At 32.7% G+C, this 21,825-nt stretch overlaps 1 protein-coding gene across 1 annotated transcript in view; it reads left to right on the plus strand.

Moving 5' to 3' along the window:
* Window positions 1–21,825, plus strand: part of LOC306865053 (sodium channel protein type 2 subunit alpha-like) — a 166,897-nt gene that overhangs the window by 51,332 nt on the left and 93,740 nt on the right. Inside the window, exons 5-8 of the mRNA XM_079409403.1 lie at window positions 2,254–2,382; window positions 7,654–7,745; window positions 11,095–11,343; window positions 15,036–15,099. Of these exons, the coding sequence (XP_079265529.1) occupies window positions 2,254–2,382; window positions 7,654–7,745; window positions 11,095–11,343; window positions 15,036–15,099 (534 nt within the window). The remainder of the gene's footprint in view (window positions 1–2,253; window positions 2,383–7,653; window positions 7,746–11,094; window positions 11,344–15,035; window positions 15,100–21,825) is intronic.

Here is a 21,825-nt window from a genome sequence, read left to right on the forward strand (position 1 = left end):
ACTGCCCTTGGTCAGTCCATATGTGTAATTGCCACGTGGTACCTCCTTACGCAGGATGTGGCTTCCGTAGCGTTCCCCTACTTGTGGTACGCTTTCCCAGTGTTATCCATACCCACTGTACGGAACAGCAGTGGCTGTCATCCCTGCCTAAGCCTTGTCCTATCTTCCACCCCAACTGGTGTGGGGGGACTTGCCGGCTTCCGCAGGGCACTGGAGGGGGTCAGCAATAGTGGCGTTTTCCAAGGGATCCCATTAGTCAGTCACACTGACGTTACGTCGAACGTGACTGACTGATAGGGAACGTCTCGGTTACGTATGTAACCCTCGTTCCCTGAAGGAGGGAACGGAGACGTAACGTCCCGTCGCCATAGTTGCTGTACCACCGCTGTACGGCCGGGGCACACAGTCTCGGCTCCTCAGCGAAAAACTGATGTGCGTTTGCACGCGCTCTCCTTTTATACCCGCACTGCGGGGCGGGGTGCGCGTGGCGAAACACGCACGCCAACTGTCATTGGCTTGTTTTGTTAACACTCGAAGATGATTGGGCTCTCGAGCGAGTTCCCATTAGTCAGTCACACTGACGTTACGTCTCCGTTCCCTCCTTCAGGGAACGAGGGTTACATACGTAACCGAGACGTTTCTGAAACAAGTGAGAAGTCGTACCTCTCAGCACCTTATGAAGGCAAACCCTGAGATATAGACATCAAATTTATACCCCAGAAACACACTTTAGTCACACTTTCAAATTTGTGAATGCCTTTGCCCTATAGTAAATATTACTTATTTATATATTAATATAGCATTTATTAATATGTTGAATTAGCTTTTTTATTTTCAGTTTTCATTTTAATTTTAGTTTAAATTTCAGTAAACTAAAATTAGTGCACTTTTATCATTTCTATTCATTTGTTTTCATATCAGTTATAGTTTAGTAACTTTAAGTTTAGAATCTATTCATTCATACAGTAATTCATATATTTCAAAATAATTTTATTTAATTATAAATTATTACACATTTTAATTTAAATATAAATGATAAACTAATGATTTAATTCTAAAACAATTGTTTATATTATTTTATTTTTATTTAACTTACATAATTACAGTCAATTTCAATTAATGCAAATAGTTTATTAGCTTTTTGTAGTTGTTTAGTAGTTTTAAATCACACACACACACACACATATATATATTTATATATACAATATGTGTGTATTTAACATTTTTTAAATTAATTTCAAATAATTTAATTATAAATGATAAATTAATAACTTAATTTATAATTACTTAATTTAATTAAATACATTTTTATATGCAAATATTAATTTATTTAAATAATTGTATATATTATTTTATCTTTTATTTCAGTTAATCTCAGTCTCTCTCACACACACACACACACACACACTTTTTACAGGAAAATATGAAAACAAGTGATATTTACATAGCTTTTACATTCACACACACACACACACACACATGCACACGTGTGTGTGTGTGTGTGTGTGTGTGTGAATGTAAAAGCTATGTAAATATCACTTGTTTTTATATTTTCCTGTATAATGCAATGACATTCATATATTTTTAAGTGCAGGTTAAAAAGTGTGTAAATACATTTTAGACGCTGTTTGTATATTTTCCATCTCATGAACAGCCCCAGATGTGAATCTACAGACCTTTTCGGCATCTTTTGCACTGATTTTGAAGAAAAAATCTATGGAATTCTGGGATTTATACATTGAAATTAAATTGAGGATGCTGCACTTTTACTGGTTGCTGAAAACATGACGTCACTGATCCAGTTCCTTGGAAATCTGCAGAATTCCGTAGATTCCGTGTGGATTCCATGTGGGTCTGTTCGTGAAAATGAAAGGGATGCAATTGAAAAAATGTGATGAGAGGTACGATACAAACCAGAATGAGATCTACTCACAAATACACTGAGCTGAGTCAAACTAGGAAGAGAAAGATGAAAAGAGAAACACTCCAGAATGCTGCATCTCTCACCCGGTCTCCATCCGCTCTGGATTTTAATGTCCATTCAGCAGTTCATCAAGGAGCGACTCGCTGTCATTCATGTCACAGGGGCTGCTGGACTGTGAATGTGCTTCACATTTCCTCTCATCTCCATGTTTGTGTCCCGTGTCCGTTCATGATCTCTGTATGTCACCCGTGGGCTTTTCCGGGGGGATTTTGCTTTGATTCCTCATGGTCTGAATCTCTGTCCATCCCTCTGTTTTCTCTTCTGCTCAGGTACACGTTCACTGGCATTTACACGTTTGAGTCGTCGATAAAGATCCTGGCGCGGGGCTTCTGTATCGGGCCCTTCACCTTCCTGAGGGACCCCTGGAACTGGCTGGACTTCAGCGTGATTGTTATGGCGTAAGTTATCATTTCGTTAATTTCAACAAATCAGTGACACCTTTGACCCTTTCATGTGTGATTAGAGCCCAAAAACAGAAATGGAATTCACTAGCAGGTTATGAGTGAAAATTGAGTAAATCTCACATACAGTATGAGAACATAAACACAATAAGAAAAAATATTTAAAAACAAAAAGATAAAATATTTGATTTAATTCACTCTTTTATCTAAAACTAAACATTACAACATTATTACACTCTAAAAATATATATACATTTTTTAAGATACTACTAAATATAATGTAGAAACTTTAAAATAGAAACTTAAATTTTCTGTAAAGCTGCTTTGCAACGATTAGTATAGTGAAAAAAACTATAATAAACTTGAATTGAATTTTTTTCAAAGTTAAAACCAAGATGATTAGAGTATGGATTATAATAAAATACTATTTCAGTCTTTATACTTCAAAATTTACTGTTTAATTAAGTGTCTTTCTTGCCTTTTTTTAAAATTATTACTATTTGTGAAATTTACTAGCAATTTCTGAATAATAATTATGTGAATTTACTCTGAATGAGACACTAAAATAAAAAAAAATTTTTATTTAAAAACAAAAAGAGAAATTATTGAGTGAATTTTTTTTATATCCAGTTATTAAAGAATAAAAAATAAAAAAAATCAGTATGTAAATTTACTCCGCATTATAGACCCTATAAACAAAAGTGAATTTATTTAAAAACAAAAAGAGAAATAATTTTAATAAAAATAATTTTACTTAATTCACTATATTATCTCAAATTTAATATTACCACATCGTTACATTGAAAAAAAAAAAAAAAAAGTAAAAATTATTGGAGTATGGTTTAAATAAATTTCACGTTTAATTTGATGTTACTTGCCATTTATTTGTTATTATTTGTGAAATTGTGAAAATTGTGAGTGAAACCCAACATCAGATTTTTTTATTGTGTGAATGTAGATGAGACCCTAAAAATAAAAAAGAAATGATTTAAAAACCAATAATCATTATTTTATTGTTATTTAGTACTATTTCAGTCTTTCTAAATTTCTAAATTTCACTTTTAATTGAGTGTCTCTTGCTTTGTAATTATTTGTCAAATGTATTAGAAATTTGTACATTCAGAAAGAGAAATTGTTTAATTCACTATGCTATCTACAAATAGGCGTTACCACATTATTAGCTGTTTAAAAAAATCATTCAATTATGATATCTTTCAATTACCACATATAATATTACTTTTACAGTCATAGATGATTTTAGTGGTGCCACCCAGCCGTAATCACAGCTCCTGGTGATTGATTTAAGACTCAGACCTGTGAAGATAATGAAACAATAAAGGTGCTGTTGTTATTTTCAATAGGCTGTAATAATCTAATCTCAGCTGCTTGACCCGCCGATGCTGGAGCTGGGAAAGGCAGCGGGTCTGTATTTGTAATTAATTGTTACGAGCGCTTACCCCGTCCTCGACCTCAGTCCCAAAACGCGCGTCGCCATGGCAACAGAGGTGAGCGTGGATGCAGACGCGTCCCTGGAGTCACAGCATCATATGAATGTGTCACCGAGTGCCGTTCACATCCAGTAATATCATTCTCACCTCGGTTATTGGCTCGTTCACTTAAAAAGAAAATTTAAAACCTGAAATATCCTGGGGAATAAACTTTTAAAGATGCCTGTTTATAGACAGAAATGGTAAAAGATTTTTCAAATGGTGCCATTACTTGTTTTTAGTCTTAAAGAAGGCTTTACAATTTTCCCACACACAAAATTATAATCAATAAGGCATTTTTTAATTAATACTTTTATTCATCAAGGATGCATTAAATTAATGAAAAAAGTGTCAATTAAGACATTCAATTTTACAAAACATTTTTATTTTTGGAAGAAAATTTTCCCGAATTTTTTTTTTTTTATAAAAATTCAGCTTTTCATCACAGGAATAAATTACATTTTTAAATATATTACAATAGAAAACTGTTATTTTATATTGTAAAAATATTTGACTGATTTTACGGATCAATATAAAAAAAAAAAAATCCAAATAAATCTGCAGTTAGTTTCAATACAAGTTTTCAGTTCACACGGTTAATTCACTAAACAGCTGAGTCACTTTTGTGCTTACAGTATTTACATTATTTATTAACCACCCACAAACCTGATTAGCACAAGCCGTTCAGTGAATCATGAGTCAAGTAAACAGCATGATTCATTAGTGATTCCCTCCAGCCAACATCACAATGGTCTCTTTTGTTAGAAAACATTCATTTAAGAACTTTCTCATGATATTTAAAGTTTACTTCTTTCATATGCATTTTGTTCTGCTCATGATGTCACTGTAAATCATAATCACGGTTTCTTCCACTTAAATCTTAAAGGATTCACGTCAGCTCAACAAAAAGAAGTTTATGCATCTTACGACAGCATTTAAAGGGACAGTTCACCCATAAATGAAAATGATGTAATTTGCTTACCCTCAAGTTTTTGCACACCTATATGAGTTTCTTTCTTCTGCTGAACACAAAAGAAGATATTTTCAAGAACGTTGGTAACCAAAATGTTGACGGTAGCCATTGACTTCCATAGTATTTTTCCCCCTGCAATGGAGTCAATGGCTACCGTCAACTGTCTGGTTCCCAACACTTTCTTCTTTTATGTTCCACACAAGAAACAAACACATACAGGTTTGTAAAAGCCTTAGGATTAATAAATAATGACAGAATTTAAATCTTAGGTGAACTGTCCCTTTTAAACACCTGAATTTCTGTCTAAATCCCAGCGGTTTGAGATGAATCTCAGTGAGCTGTGCTGTGATGAAGTGCTTATTTCTCGTTGGCCTTTATGGCTTTATTTCTCGAGCTTTAACAGGCTGCTGGTCCTTGAACCGGATGTCTCAGAGACGTCAGATGGACCCGCTGCCAATAAGTCACGGGTGTATTGGGATGTTGACAGGAACGAGAGCTGCCGCTGCTGACTTCATTAAAGCCAGACGGATGACGGCCAACGCAGATAAATCATAAACCCTTACCAGTCAATTCCAGTTCCTATAGAAACAGAACAGCGTCGTACGTCTACGGTCAAATGCAATCATATCTTTACGCCATCTAGGCCTCGTCACTGTATTAGCAGCGACTCAATTACCCGTCCTGTGATTTAATTCAATCAGGACAATAACCAGAGAGGAGGAAATCTGATATGGAAACAAAGCTGCAAAATCCAGACGACTTCATCCCGTCTCTAAACCAATCTGTGCCAATTTAAAGGGATAGTTCACGCAAAAATATACGTTCTGTCATCATTTATTCACCGAATTCATATGATTTACTTTCTTCTGTGGAACACGAAATAAAATGGTTTTAAAGGGCATAAAATGACTGTCAAGCTTATAAAATGCATAAAATACACCATCACATTATTAAATATAAATTATGCAGTGTTACACAAATAAGTCACATCGGTGGTAAACAAAACGTTTATAAACTTTACATTCAAGTAAGTAATTTGAATAATTGCTATATAAGATATATACTGATGAGATGGAGCAGTGTATGTCACAGTTTATCATTACATTCAGAAATGAAGTATTGATAAATAAAACGTTTGCAAAATTATAAACACTATAAACATGTATTTTAGCTTTTATCTCTACACAAAAAAATCCTTTAAATTTATAATCCTTAAAAATGTGTTCAGCGTAAAACAGGATTGAAAAATATACAGTAAATTCAAAAACATAAATTATAATGGCATTAATTATAAACAACATTTCTTATACATGCCTGAATTAATTTATTTAAATTGAATTTATTTTATGAATTTATTTAAAGTGATTATTATGTATTGCATTGGAATATAAACACAGAATTTTTCAGATGATTAAAAAAAAAAAATGTAATTACATTAATTAATTTTATTTTAATTATTATTTTACTATTTTATTAATAATACATTTTATTATTTATTTTATTAAAAATACAAGCAAATGTGCTGTTAAATGATTAAAAATATAAATTTTTATATTAAAATGTCAGGATGGCTTAACATATGAATACCTAAAATACTCAAGGTGCCTGGTTAACAAAATAATTGGAATTGGCTTTGTGTGAATTTATGTTGCTATTTTGCAAATAGTTGTGTTCTTGACAGCATCGGTCCCCGTTCACTTTCTCTGTATGGAAAAATAGTCCTCGTGACAATCTGCGAAAAATCCTCTTTTATGTTCCACAGAAGATCTGAGGCCCTGTTTACACTAGTGCGTTTTTGTTTTAAAACGCGTAACTTTTGCTACGGTTAAGCCTATCGTTTACACTACTCCGAGATTTTCGAGGTCGAAAACGGAGACTTTTGAAAACGATGACGTGGCTGCCCACATTCGCTCTGTGTATCCTTGACGACCGTGTAAACAATAACATCGTTATTGTACCCATACATTTACATTTACGCATTTAGCAGACGCTTTTATCCAAAGCGACTTACACTGCATTCAAGTTACAGTTTTTACACTTTTATCAGCTCTTGCTTTCCCTGGGAATCGAACCCATGATCTTGGCGTTGCTAGCGCCATGCTCTACTATTTGAGCTACAGGAAAGTTAGATACAGCCATAGATACAGTATGTATAAGTAGATTCCCCATTTGACCGCTCCAAGCACGTAAACGCGTCCGCCATCTAAATAATAGGGAATCTAACTATACATACCTAAGATTGTACCTGCATGAACGGTCATGTGACATGCGTTTTCGGCATATGTGACAAGCGTTGATCGTTTTCATTCTAAAACGCCGTTTTAAAACAAAAACGCATTAGTGTAAATGGAACGTAAAGCCATTCAGATTTGAGATTTTCTGGGTGAACTGTTCCTTTAAGTGAGTAAAAAGTACATCTTTTGAGTTGTTTGACATTTTGATTTTCTCCCTTTTTTGTCTTTCAGTTGTTTGTCCTTTGATCCACATAACTCTAATCTGATTCTGCAGGTTTCTAACTGAATTTATAAAAGTAGGCAATCTGCAAGCTCTCCGCACGTTCAGGGTCCTCCGCGCTTTGAAAACTATTTCCGTAATCCCAGGTAAGCGCAAGGGAACAGCTCACGGTTTCGCTCAGTGTCCAGTCCAACAGCTCAGGATTTGACCCGCATCCGGTTCTTCCCACGCTGTGTCCTCCAGCTCATCTCTTTCCCGGCAACTTCCCGACATCCTGCTTCATTCTCCGCTGTGTTGTTGGCCTGTTGTTGGTGTTGTTGTCATTGTCTGTGCTCCGATTCTGGCTTATTGCAGATATGTTACTGAGTTTGTGGACCTGGGCAATGTCTCAGCCTTACGGACATTCAGGGTTCTGCGAGCACTGAAAACTATCTCAGTCATCCCAGGTGAGAGGCCGCCAAACGCCGAGGCCTGCGGTGCTAATGGATGACCAAAACACTTCCAAAACATTCTTGGAAACGTGGAAATGAGACTTTTGAGCGGGGCAAATCAAGTCAAAGAGCCTTCCCTGCTGATAAAAAAACAGCTGGTTTACCCAGCTAACAAAAAATAGCTTCTAAGAACATTGTGCTAATGTTCCCATTATGTTTGAAAACACACTCAGAAAAAACTATTCTACAACACTGTTCAGTTTATTTAAAAAAGATCATTTTCATTTAACACCATTATGTTAGGTTTCTCGTTTAAACAACTGCATTGTGTTAAACTGACTTGAATCAGTTGCGTTTTGGCTCAACTCAATATTTTCATTTTGAAAGAACAATAAAGTAGGACATAAATAACATTTGATGTTTGTTCAATTTACTTAAATAAAAGAAGTTAATTCCTAAAAAAAAAACCTTCCGGAGTAAAATTCACTTTGTAAACGCATCGATTTCCTTTAAACTATTTTGATCAAGTTAAGTTGGCCCAACTGAATTACATTTCATTGCATGAATTAGTTTTTTATGAGTTGGGGCTGCACATATTGGATGGAAATCCTGCGAATGATTTTTTTTTGAGTGCATTATTTCTGAACGTTGTAAACATCCAGTTTTAAAACTAAAGGATACATTTAGGAAACGTTACAGAAACATTCCATTTGCAAACATTGTAGGAATGTTACTTTTGATGTTCTCTGAACATTCTTAAAGTTGTTACATTTAAAAAAGTCCAACTGAAGTGTTTCAGGAATGTTCCATGAACAATATATACATAATGTTTTTGTTCTAACGTTTTGAGAACATCATTAAAGACCAGATAACTTTGAACGAGCATTACTGATAGAACATTTGTTTATAACTTGGAGAAAACCTTGTCACAACGTTCTGAGAACGTTCCCTGTTAGCTGTGGCCAAAACCTCTCTAAAACCGTCAAACCAGACCAGCCTGACTTGTGGAAACCATCTTGGTGTTATTTTATTTTTCAGCAGGGTTGAATGATATTCAAGTAACTGCCATCGAGTGAAATAGTCTAGTTCCCCAAGTAAATCTCCATTCATTTTCTCCTCAGGGAAAGTTTTATTTTTAACGATAACTGTTCAAGACAGACCGACTGTGAGCTCTGAGGTTGTTAATAGATGGTATATGCTGTAGCTGAAGCCATTTGTTTGCATTATTTAACTTATTTTTAAAGTAATAGTGCTTAACAACTGAATTTGTGGTGAGAAACTACATTACCCATGATGCTGTACAGAAAATTCCACCAATCAGAGAGTCGCACTAAAAGAAATACGCCCTCAATAACATATTAGTTATTGTTTTTATAAATGTAAAGAACATCTTTAAATTAATAGTGTTATGTTTCTTAATTGTTTTTATTTTGATTATGTCATTCACAGTGCTTCATGGGATTGTAGTCCTTTCATTAAAGCTAAAGTTCACAGTCTTTCTATTTTTGTCCGACACATTTTTTTTGCTTCAAATTAAAGTTTATAATGTTCTGATTCTCCTCGTGGTTTGATTAAAGGCTCACAACTCTTTAACAAAGACCTCCCTATGGGAAAAGTGAATGGAAAAAATACAAACTCGATTACAGCTGTTAACATTAGACGCCACAGCGGCTTACGAAGGACCTCCAGGTGCAACGTGTCGTATTGTTGGTCGATCACACACAAGTGAAATGACATCAGGGTGGACGGTTCACGTTTCCTCATCTGTCAGCTCGGGGTTCAGTTAACTCGCTCCAAAAGTCTCATTGACGTGTTGAAGGCATGAGTAGCTGTAGAGAAACACCAGTTTGCATGCTTAGCCAATGAGCAGACGCTTCTTATGGAATGAGAAGATAATATTTATATTTATACATACATAAATGTCTCATTCATTCATTCATACATATGAAACAGAAAACACACACACACGCGCCTATATATATATTATATATACATATGTATTCCAGAAGAAAAGTGCATGTTCTCGTTCCATGGAAGCGTCTGTTGTGAACTGTCACATTTTGTGTGCTTCCCGCACTCACAAATGTTTGTAAAGACAGAGCTGATGTCCTGTGCTGTGTTTGTGGTTTAATGTGGTTTGACGGATGCTCTAATGTGAAAGATGTGATCCAGGGTTTGGCAACATTCAGAATTGGAGAATCCTGTTAAATTCATGAGTGTTTATTTGATTTGAAATGGCAAAATCACACAGGAAGCTGAATGGGAATTTTATTTGGAAGATATACTGAATAGCAATGCCAAAAAAATCAACAAAGCAAAGAAATGAAAAGAAATGAAGCAGTCAAAAATAGTTTTGTGACAAAATTTAATAATTACATTATTGTGTACTTTAATTTGTAGGTTAAAAAAGTAATAAAATGAAATTTCAAAAACAAATATATATATATATATATATATATATATATATAGATAGATGGATAGATATAATTTTGATTTATATATATGTTTGATTTATATATTTAATATCTCATTATATTACTTTTTCATGCATTTATTTTTTTTATGTTATTAAATTTCTTCCTACTTTTTAAGCTTAATGTATCATATTGAAAAAGTAGGGGTGACATGGAAAAATATATAGTTATTAAAGATAATGAAATACAATAAAATAAATGTTTACTATTATTATTCATTTATTGTTTACTGACTAAAAATTATACATTTTTCATGTCACCCACACTCTTTCAACTTTAAATTAATATTATAAATAAAATAAATATAAAAATTAAATTATTATATATTTTTATAGTTTTGCATTATACTACCAAATTATTTATTTATTTGTATATATTTGAATATATTCTGGATTCGTAATTCAGACTGAAAAACTGAATCTGAGTTTAATACGCATTCTTAATCCAATCCTGAATGGTGCACAACCCTGATATGATCTGGAAAATTCTTTTAAAAATGTAGTGCTGTCAAACGATTAATCGCGATTAATCGCATCCAAAATAAAAGTTTTTGTTTACATAATATATGTGTGTGTATTGTGTATATTTATTATGTATGTATTAAATACACACACATACAGTACATATTTAAAAAAATATTTACATGCATATATTTATATTAATTTAATTTATATTATATATAGATATATTTAATATATAAACATAACATATTTTCCTTAAATATTTACATGCATGTAAACAAAAAAACTTTTTATGTTGGATGCGATTAATCATGGTTAATTGTTTGACAGCACTAAAAAAATGTACTAGTTTGATTTGATCAACTAGCCAAAAATCTCACTTAATTTGAACTCAGCATTATTGTGGTTGTGTGCCGCTCCTGATCTCAGGCCTGAAGACCATCGTGGGCGCGCTGATCCAGTCGGTGAAGAAGCTGGCAGACGTGATGATCCTGACAGTCTTCTGTCTCAGCGTCTTCGCTCTCATCGGCCTGCAGCTCTTCATGGGGAACCTGCGGCAGAAATGCGTCCGCAGCACCGCGCACTGTCTCAACACCACCTTACCTTCATACAACAACAGCACTTTCTTCTGCAATAACAGAACCTGGTCCTCGCTGGAGGACTTCTTCACTAATGAAGGTCTGAATGCTCGGTGGAAAACCACTCACATCTAAACAATAGCTTGTTTCCATTTCAAGTTGATTTTCTGAAGGCAATGTGGGTGGCGTGACTTCTGTGATGTGGGAGGCATCGCTGTGCACTTGCTGAGGTCTTCTGAGTGGGTTTTAGCAGGTTTTAGGTGGTTTAAGTCACAGGAGTTCATCTTCAAGTCTCTCTGATATTCTGGAGTCGAGATGAGAGGAAACGGAGAAATAGAAACAGACACAGTAGTTGTTATACAGTAATAGGAGCTCAGATCATTAGGTGAGAAATGTTTTGAATTAATGCTGAGATCTCTGACGTGGATGTCTTGGCAAATCTGAGCACACTTTGAGACATTGTTGAGATCTGATCTGAAACTAAAGAAAGCAGGATTTTTTTTAGCAAAAGTCTCAGGACTTTCTAGGAGAAACAACTGGGATATTAAACTCATATAATTTTTAATTGGTCTTTTCTCTGGTTAGTATAATTCAGTGTTATTTTAGGATTATGTATATACTATTACAGTATTTATTAATATTTTGATGAATATTTCTAGATTTAATTTCCATTATTTATTTTTTTTGTTAATTTTTGGCTTAGGTTTTAGTAATATAATAATTTTGATTTAGTTTTTTTTTTAATATTAAATAGTTTTCATTTATATTTATTTCAGTTTAATTTGAGTCATTTTACTTCTTCAAATGTACTTAAATGTAGACATATTTATTTCACTTATATTTATTTATTTATTTAAAAGCAACATCTCTAATTTTCATTTAAGTTTTTTTAACTGATAATTTTAGTTGAATTTTTAGTAATTCTATGTGCAATATATATATATACATAGTTTAAATGTGTATTTAAATCAGTTTTATTTTTAGTGATTCTAGCACTTAAACTTAGACATAATTATTTCAGTTAGTTGTCTAATTTTCATTTACTTTTTTACCATACATTTTAATTTTAGTTTAAGTTTTAGTAATTTACTTTTGTGCTTTTATCATTTAAAAAAAATATTTTAGTAATTTTAGTAATTCAACATAAATGTAATTATTTTAGTTAGCTGCTAAGTTATAATTTGTAATTTTTTACAAAATGTATAAATTTTGTTTCATTTAATATTTTTATGTAATTTAATTTCAGCTTTTTTAAATAACAAAACAAAAACTTTTTTGTTTGTTTACAGTAACAACACTGGAGCTGGTTGCATAAACTGCTTAGATTAGTTTGAATTAAATTACATTAAAAATTAATTTAAATTAAGTTTTCTTAAAGACTGGTCATAACTTTGGTCTAATTTAAATCTGAAATTAAAAGTATTTTTTAAAGTCGTGACGTATTGTCAAGTATGGTGACCCATACTCGAAATTGGTGCTCTGCGTTTAACCCATCCAAGTGCACACACACAGCAGTGAGTAGTGAACAAATGCACACACAAACACACACACACACCGTGAACACACACCCGGAGCAGTGGGCAGCCATGCTGCAGCGCCCGGGGAGCAGTTGGGGGTTCGGTGCCTTGCTCAAGGGCACCTCAGTCGTGGTATTGAGGGTGGAGAGAGCGCTGGACATTCCCTCCCCCCACCTACAATCCCTGCCGGCCGGGGGCTCGAACTCGCAACCTTTCGATTACAAGTCCGACTCTCTAACCATTAGGCCACGACTTCCCCCCTTAAGACTGATGACATGTATGCAATTGGTTACACAATTAAACTTTTTTGCTACATCTTAAAATTTAGCTTTGATTGAATATACACTTGAAAATCAAATACTTTAATCATAGTTACACTAAACTCAACAAGAAGTTCTCTGAATCACCTGAATGAACCCAGCAGCCGCTTTCACACATGCAGACTGTAATATGAAGCATGTTGATCATAATTCTGCAGCTGAATGACAGCACCGTCAGAAGAGCGACGTCTAAGATGAGATTTAGTCTTTTTTTGGTTGGTCTCATTTCATTAGAATAGCAATTAGGACAGCGCTGGCACTCGATAAGTTGACCCGCAGAGCGCAGATGTAGGACACAGACAGAAATAGACAAGACGCTTTCTCCTCAAGTGCTTTGTCATGCTTTGCATGCTCCAAAACATAGAGATCCTCTGAATTCAAACAGTTTACTAGCATAACAAGCAAACGATCTGATGGACACTGGTGACCTATCAGCGGTAGAATGGATCAAACGCGGTATAAACGCAGGCCCATAACCTTTAGGAGAAACAGTTAAGGTTCTGCCGACAGCTGGATGTGCCTCCGTCGCCCAGCGGCACTCGAGAGCGAAGACCAGAGCAGATAAACCTCTCAGCCACTCTCTTCAGCCGGAGGAAATACAGACACGTTCACATCTATCTCCTATATATAAAATATTGTTTAGTCAGTATAAAAGTAATAGAAGTCTGTGGAAAGTCCCCACAATTCACAGAAACAAACGTGTGTGTGTGTGTGTGTGTGTTGTAATGTATTTTATATATATATATATATATATATATATATATATATATATATATATATATAATGTAAATCTCCAGCTTTCTTGTGATTAGAATGTTATTGAAAGGTTACAGCAACGCTACTTTTAACATTCTACTGACCTTTTTCCTGAAATGTAACATTATTTTAATATTATTTTTTTAATATTCTAATGTTACATTGTCAGGTTTTCTTGTCATGATTCGAATGTTATTTAAAGGCGACTAAAATGTTTGCTGAACATTCTACTAATTGTATTTTTCACAAAAATATAACGTTATTTGAAGGTTTATTTGTAATATTCTGAGAAAGGTTAAAATGTCCAGTTTTCGTGTTGTGATTATAACGTTATTTAAAGGTTACTAAAACATTTCTTAAACGTTCCACTAATTATAGTTTTCCCAAAATATAATGTTATTTGAATGTTTATTTTTCATATTTTAAGAACACTATGTCCAGTTTTCCAGTTTCATTATTTAAAGGTTATAAAAATGTTTCTTAGAACTTTCAAGTACAAATAACATCATATTTATGTTCCAAGAATGTTGATCTCAGAACATGTTTTTCAACATTATGAGAATGTGTATCAAATATTAATAAGGTTATAAGAACATTCCATAAACATGTATATAACTTCCATATAAACCGTTGGTAAACGTTGTGAGAAGGTTCCCTGGGAAGCTTCAGCTGGGATTCTGAAGCAGAGCTGGATGTTTCTGAAACATAAGCAATGGTTTTCAGATCTTCATTGCAGTGGCAGTGTTAAACATCAAACTTGCATTACATTTGAATGGTAAATGTCATGTAAATATCTATCTGCTGACACCTTAATTGAGATTCTATTTAAATACAAGCAAAAAACCGATGAAAACAGCAGAAATTAATTTCATATTTTGCAATAAAACACTGGAAAAGCTACAGCATTGTCTTCTTTTTAAGATCATTTAATGTCATTTTAAAACTTTGAGGCATGGCGACTTGACTCTCTCAGAATTAATCATTTAGAATTATTAATTCCATATAATTAGCTATGGAATTATGATGCTCTTGTTTTGAAGCTTTCAGCAACCCAAACATTAAGATCATTAAGAATTGAAATGAAACAAAAATGACTAAAACGGCACTGAAATAAATAAAGATAAATAGAAATATTAAAAAAGAACAAAAAAAATTATTTTAAAAATATATAAAAATATATATTTTTTTCATTCTTCCAGATAATTACTACAAAGTGGAAGGAGCCAAGGACGCCTTAATATGTGGGAATGCAAGTGATGCTGGGTGAGTTTACTGTGCTTTCAGATTGCATTGTGGTACAGTGATTTTACTCTGGTATTTTGCTTAGTCATGTTTATTTATGATAATTTATTTACTGACAATGGTTTGATAATGTAATTCATTAGCTGGAGGCTGTTTACAGTTGCCAGGCAATATAGTCGACACACTTTCTTTGCAATTTGTAAATTGTAAAGTAAAATTTTTTGTTTTGGCGAATTTGTAGCAAATTCGTTTGTTTGTTTTTGTACGATCATATTCTGGGCTCATCTGCTTGTCTGTTTATAGTATGCATATTCAATGAGGTGTGTACTGAATTTCATCTTTTAATATGACTGTCTTTGTGCATTAAGCAATTTTCAGATTAAGCGTTTTTTGAATGTCTACTGATTGAAAAACTGCGGCAGTGTTGTATATGGGAACCAAAATGTGTGATATTTTTATTCTGAGCGGTGATCTAAGTATTTGTGGTTTGAAACGGAAATTTGTGACTAAAAATAATGAATAGAATGTGTGTTTGTTACTGTGTTTCACCTTCAAACTTGACTCGTCCAATCAGACTTGAGGGGCGGAGCTATGCATGTAATGAAAGGTAAAACTAAAGCTAGATTTGGTCAGCGGTCGATGTGCAGCAGCTGCTGTAAGAGCCGTGAGTGTCTGACTCAGAACTGCATGTACATATGAGTCAGTGGCCTTGACTAACATAGAAACCAGACAGACGCCAATCAAGCCCTCCAATCCAGAGGAACGTGTCTGTGTGAACTGCTCTCAACTCCACGTATCTCAGGCTTTCATTATATTTAGACAAATATAAATAAAATACAATCTATTTATTTCAGTTTATTTTATTATCAGTATGATAAAGGATCATGCCATCTGCAACCTGCTTTAATCTAATGGATTTCAGAAAACCAGTCTGTCCATACAAAAATAATACAATAAAATAAAATAAATTTTATCTACCAAGAACTAATTGGATAAAAATATAAATAAATTAAAAATATTTATAAATTAAAAAAATTAAAATACCAGAATGGATTCATGTCATCGACAGGATTATTATAGTAAAACTAAAACTAAAACCATAAACATTACACTTATTACTTATAACAAATTTAACTGATAAAATGAAAGTAAAATAAAATATAGAATAAAATAAAATGTTAAAAAATTTACTTATTTTATTTCAGCTAGTTTCCAAGGAAACATTACTCATTTTCATTTAGTTAAACTTGATGCACTAAAATAACTAAAACTGAAATAAATATGAATAAAAAATATATAGACATATTAAAATAAAATACAAAAACTAATAAAAATGACAAATACCCACAACAAATATTTAAAAAAACTTTAACTAAAATTCAAATGACAACATAAAAAACTAATTAAAATATTAATAAAAATTATAATAGTATCTAATAATTACCAAAATAAAATAATAAAAATACTAAAATAACACTGGTCGTCAGCTGAAATGGAAAGTTGCTTTAAAGTTTGTTTCTGAAATGAAAAATAATTATATAAGAAAACCATAACAAATAATAACTTGCATTTCTAATAACTTTTTTGGAATAATGAGCACTTATGATTCATCTACAGTATGAACAGAAACATAAATAATTTAATTTTAATTGAATAATGACTTAAGTACATATGGTTTACTTTGCAACAATTTTCACTCAGAAAATGCTAGTAAACATCAATAATTACAAAGAAATTAACTGAATTAAATGCGAACAACGAAAATGGTATTTTCTTGTAAAACACACTCCAATAATCTTTTGTTTTACTAAAAGTCATTTGTACAGAATAGCTGAAATGTATAAATGAGAATCTAAACAGTACTGAATAAATATAATAATAATCCAGTCTGTGGTGGGAAGTCCTGCAGCTCAGAGGAACAGCAGCGTGTGTGTTCATAACTGAAGGAGTGTATATGAGCGTATGGCATTATGGCATCAAAGCGTCCGCTCAGGAGGGATTTGTACAGTATGTGCTGATGGTCATTTCTCTGCTTATATAAACTCTCCCCGTGGGCATCGCAGGAGTCATGACATCTTCAGTCTCTTACAAGAAAACAAGCTGCTGCTGAGGAGCTCTGAGAGTTAGAGGTCACTAAACAGATCATCAGGTGAAGTTTAGTCTCCAAATGATCTGTCTCTGATTGATAGTTTAGACTTTAGACTCAATTGACATTGCATTGCATTATATTTTTGGATCGTTTCAATCTCATCTTACTAAGACATATTATTGGAGATATAGAGTGATATTTAGATCATTTTATGTAAGTATCCGCTACACTGTTATAAAGATCTCAGTTTCTGGCCTTATAAATATCAGCATCTGCATCAAATTGCATATGTTTGCTAAGTTTACGCCTCTGAATAAAACTGAGCTCTTTTTCCTCCATGTTCTTAAGATATCAGACTACACTGAAAAAAAATATATACATTTTTTTTTAAATGTAAGGGGTTGCTATTTATTTTAGCTATTTATATTAAAAAAAAAAGTGTTGAAAGTTAGTCAACTACATTAGTTTATTTAAAAGTAGCTCAAATAAATTGATTGCAACCACTTACCTTATGCATTTTTTTGTAAATTAATCTTTTTTTTTCAGTGTATGACTAAAGCCTGATGCATCAAATGCTGATATCTTTTTTATTTTTAAAAATATTTCATATAAAGGTTCAATATACTTAGTTTATTTCAGACTGGTATTTTATATAATCAAGCTTTACAGGGTTAAATGGCATTAATAATAAAAAAACAAACTAAAATATAATAAAAATATATTTATTTTTAATATTGTGACTTTTTGTCAGTTATTTCATATGCCAGGCTTTACAGAGTGAAACACCACTAATTATAAAAAAAAATACAAATAATGTTTTTTACAAGTATTTTTGGGCTAGGTTAAATAAACTGTTCCATTAAAAACAAAACAAACAAAAAAAAGACAATAATTAATTTTTTTTTTTTTTTTACAGGGTTAAACACCAGTAATAAATAAAAAATAAAAATATAATAAAAATAATGTATTATGTAGTCTAAGATTAAATAAACTGTTTCATTTAAAAAAGAATATATATTTTTTGACAATTATTTAAAATGTCAGGGATTACACAATTACAATTACAGGGATAAACAACATTATATATATATATATATCATATTTATTTATTTATTTTCATATATTTTGTTTAAAGGTTAAATAAACCGTTCCATTAAAAAAAAAAGATATTTTTGACTTTTATTTCAAATAAACGTTAAAATGTTAAACACCACTAATAACTAAAATAAATTTAAAGGTAATACAAATAATGTTTTATTCTGAAGATGTTTTTCTCTTAAAACATCATACTGAAAATGTTATAGTTTTGTTTCATTTAACTTTAAGAGAAAGTAGTCAGCAAGAATAAAAAATGGTCCGACTTTAATGGACTTGGAGCAATCATTATCCCTCGGCTGCTTCTAGGATTTCACGGCACGCTTGCCGTTCTGTGGGATTGATGTTTGGAGACATCTGCAGCACGTTCGCTCTAAGCGTCTGGAAGTTAGTCCTCCGTCTCCGGCAGCTGCTCTCGCTCTGTGAGAATCATGGATAAAACATTATCTTAAAAGCGACTACTAATCGATAACGTGATATTTCAAAATCCAGAGCATTTTTGCAGTGGAATATATTGAACATGTAATGGAAAGTGCAGAACGCTCGGGTTGAGTTATTATTACAGTGACGTAATGGGCCGCTGGTGTGACTTACGACGAGGCCTGGAGATGTTGATTGTAACATCTGGCCGAAGCCAGAAACAGACAAAGGACGAATGCATCTGTCTTCAGCCGTGTGATAACAGACATGTGTCCACCTCTGATAAAACAGCGTTTGTCTAGTGTGTGTGTGATACACACATTCAGTTTATTCATCGCGCTTCTCTCAATGTTACGAACAAATGTTCTTTCAGAAATGTTAATAGATATCTATTAGTTATCTGTTTTTAATAATGTTTTCAAAACATTAGCACAAAAATGTTATTTATACATCATTCATGGAACACGTTTCCTTTTGGAACGTTCCTCTTTGTTTCAGAATGTTCAAAAGTAACATTCCTCTTAATAACGTTATCAAAATGTTACTTATACTGAAAATTCTTTTTTTCTTACTTGGATATTTATACTAGAAAACAAGACAAAAATACATGAATCAATATGAATTTACAAGTAAAATGACTTTTAGACTTGAAGATATTATGTCTTATTTTCTGAAAAAAAAGAAAATTATTTTAGTTTTTGCTTAAAACAAGCAAAAATATCTGCTAATGAGGCAAGAAAAAGCCTTTGAATTAAGATTATTTTTCTTACCCCACTGCCAGATATTTTGCTTGTTTTAAGCAAAAGCTTACAAAATTGTGATAATTTTTTCAGAAAACAAGACTATGCAAGCAAATGCGTCTTGATTCAAGAATGTTTAGACATTTATACTAGAAAACAAGACAAAAATACTAAAAAAAACATGTTTTTCTGAAACATTCCAAAACAAAAGTTTGTTTGTTTGTTGCATTTTTAAAAATGTAACTACTTCAAAAGTAACATTCCCATTATGTTTTCAAAATGTTAAAATCGAACTTTCCCTCAATGTTTTCTCTAACATTCACATAACCAAGAAAAAAATAAAATAAAATAAAAAACGGAGAACATTTTGAAATAACATTTTCATAATGTTAGCAAAACATATTTTTGTTAGCTGGGTAGTTACTTACATGTCAAACTAATTTAAAAAAGCAGTTTAAAAATAAATATTTTAAGGGGATAATGTTTGAAACAGCATTTGCACAAATACGTTTATACTAAACAACCAATTAAACCATATTTAAAAACATTGTGATGAAGATTTTGTGCAGGGCATCTGAAGTATTGATTCATTTTTGGAACTGGATCAGCTACAGTATATGAGTCATCTGAACGAACTGATTCACTCAAATGAATCAAACGTTTACAACATCTGTAAAACATGAATAAAAAACTGTAAAGTTTTGTGATACTAAATCTGTTTAAAAAAGCAACTGAGGTACTGTCACTTCACAGCAAGGCTATTATAGCTCAAACTTAAATAAATAAATGCACAACAAAATTCCTAAAACTGTAAATAAAAATGGAAAAAAATTCAAAGTAATTCAAAGTATTAATAAAAGTGTTAATTAAAACTTGGAATGAGACTAGAATAACATGCTTCACAGACAAGTGTTGTTATATAAATACAGCACTAATATAAGAGTGATATAATTTGCTCTGTTGTCGGCTCATGATGGTGTATAAATATTTTTGGAGAGCACATCAACAAATAATCACTGACCTTCATCACAGCGGCCGCTCACGCCGACTGACCACCAGCTTTATCACTCGCTGATTTACTTGGAACTCCAAACATCTCGATTAAAACAGCGTCTCATGTGTCGTAGTAATTATAGGGTGTTATTGGACATTCATTCAAACAAGAGTCTATTAATAAACTGCGATTAGCTTGTATTTTGACCTTAATGGCACCGACTGAGAGGTCACTCACATGAAACGAAAGGTTCACTCAAAATAACTCAGTAATAAACAACCGACTCTGGCTTCAGACTAACAGCTTCATTGCTTTTTTAATTCTAATAGTCATCAAAAAACGAAAACAAAAAATGCTAATGTGCTACATCATCTGCACCCAATTTTACTCAATTTATTCCTTCATTTCTGATTGTGTTTTTACCAGGGAAGTGCATCTCGAATGCAATACGCATCTCGAAGCACAGCCAACTATACGATACATTAAAGCTACATATGAAGCAGCTACCGATGCGATGCAAATCACCCTGATTTCGATTCAATTCAACACAATGCAATTCAATGCAATATGATGCAATGGAAAGAAATATGATGCTATGCAATTCAGTAAGGTACAGATAGTTTGCTATCTATCTATCTATCTATCTATCTATCTATCTATCTATCTATCTATCTATCTATCTATCTATCTATCTATCTATCTATCTATCTATCTATCTATCATTAAAACCAGGTACATACATATGAAAGTAAATAGAGTCAATATAACTTACTTTTAGTGCACACTAAAGAGAATATCACTTAAAGTAATATACTGCTAATGTCTAAAACAAATAAGCCTAAATAAAAACAAGGCCTATATACTGTAAGGTTCAAGAGTTTATTATTATCATTATGATTAATATCTCCATATGTAGGTCGTACAGCACGGGCTCTCTGTATGTGAAGCTGCTGTTCTTCACGTCAGTGCGTTTGTTTCCTTTGTTGGTTTATTTCCCTCGGGGATCAATTAAGTGAATTAATCCAGTGGTCTTATTTTAGCTATTGTTAGTGTGCAGCTCTGGTCACCTTGTGAACCTGGATGGAAACCTGAGTTGAAGGCTGACGGCGTTTCAAACAGAAGCGCTCGCCTCGTTTCACCTCCTCGCCTGTTGTTATAGAGCTGGATGGGTCGCTCTCGCTCCGTCTGTGGCGCTGGGCCAAATAACTGATCAAACTGTACGAGAAGGGCAGGACCTTGTCTAAAAAGAAAAGATTCCCAAAAAGTTTATAAAACAGGGATTTTGCTCTGATAGCACTGGATGATTCTGCATTGCAATGCATTGCATTGCATAAAATAATAATAATGTATATATTTTTTAATAAAAAAATATAATAAAATACATTTCAGCCTTAGCATGATAGTCAGTA

This window comes from Barbus barbus, assembly GCF_936440315.1.
Source record: "Barbus barbus genome assembly, chromosome: 46".
NCBI lineage: Eukaryota > Metazoa > Chordata > Actinopteri > Cypriniformes > Cyprinidae > Barbus > Barbus barbus.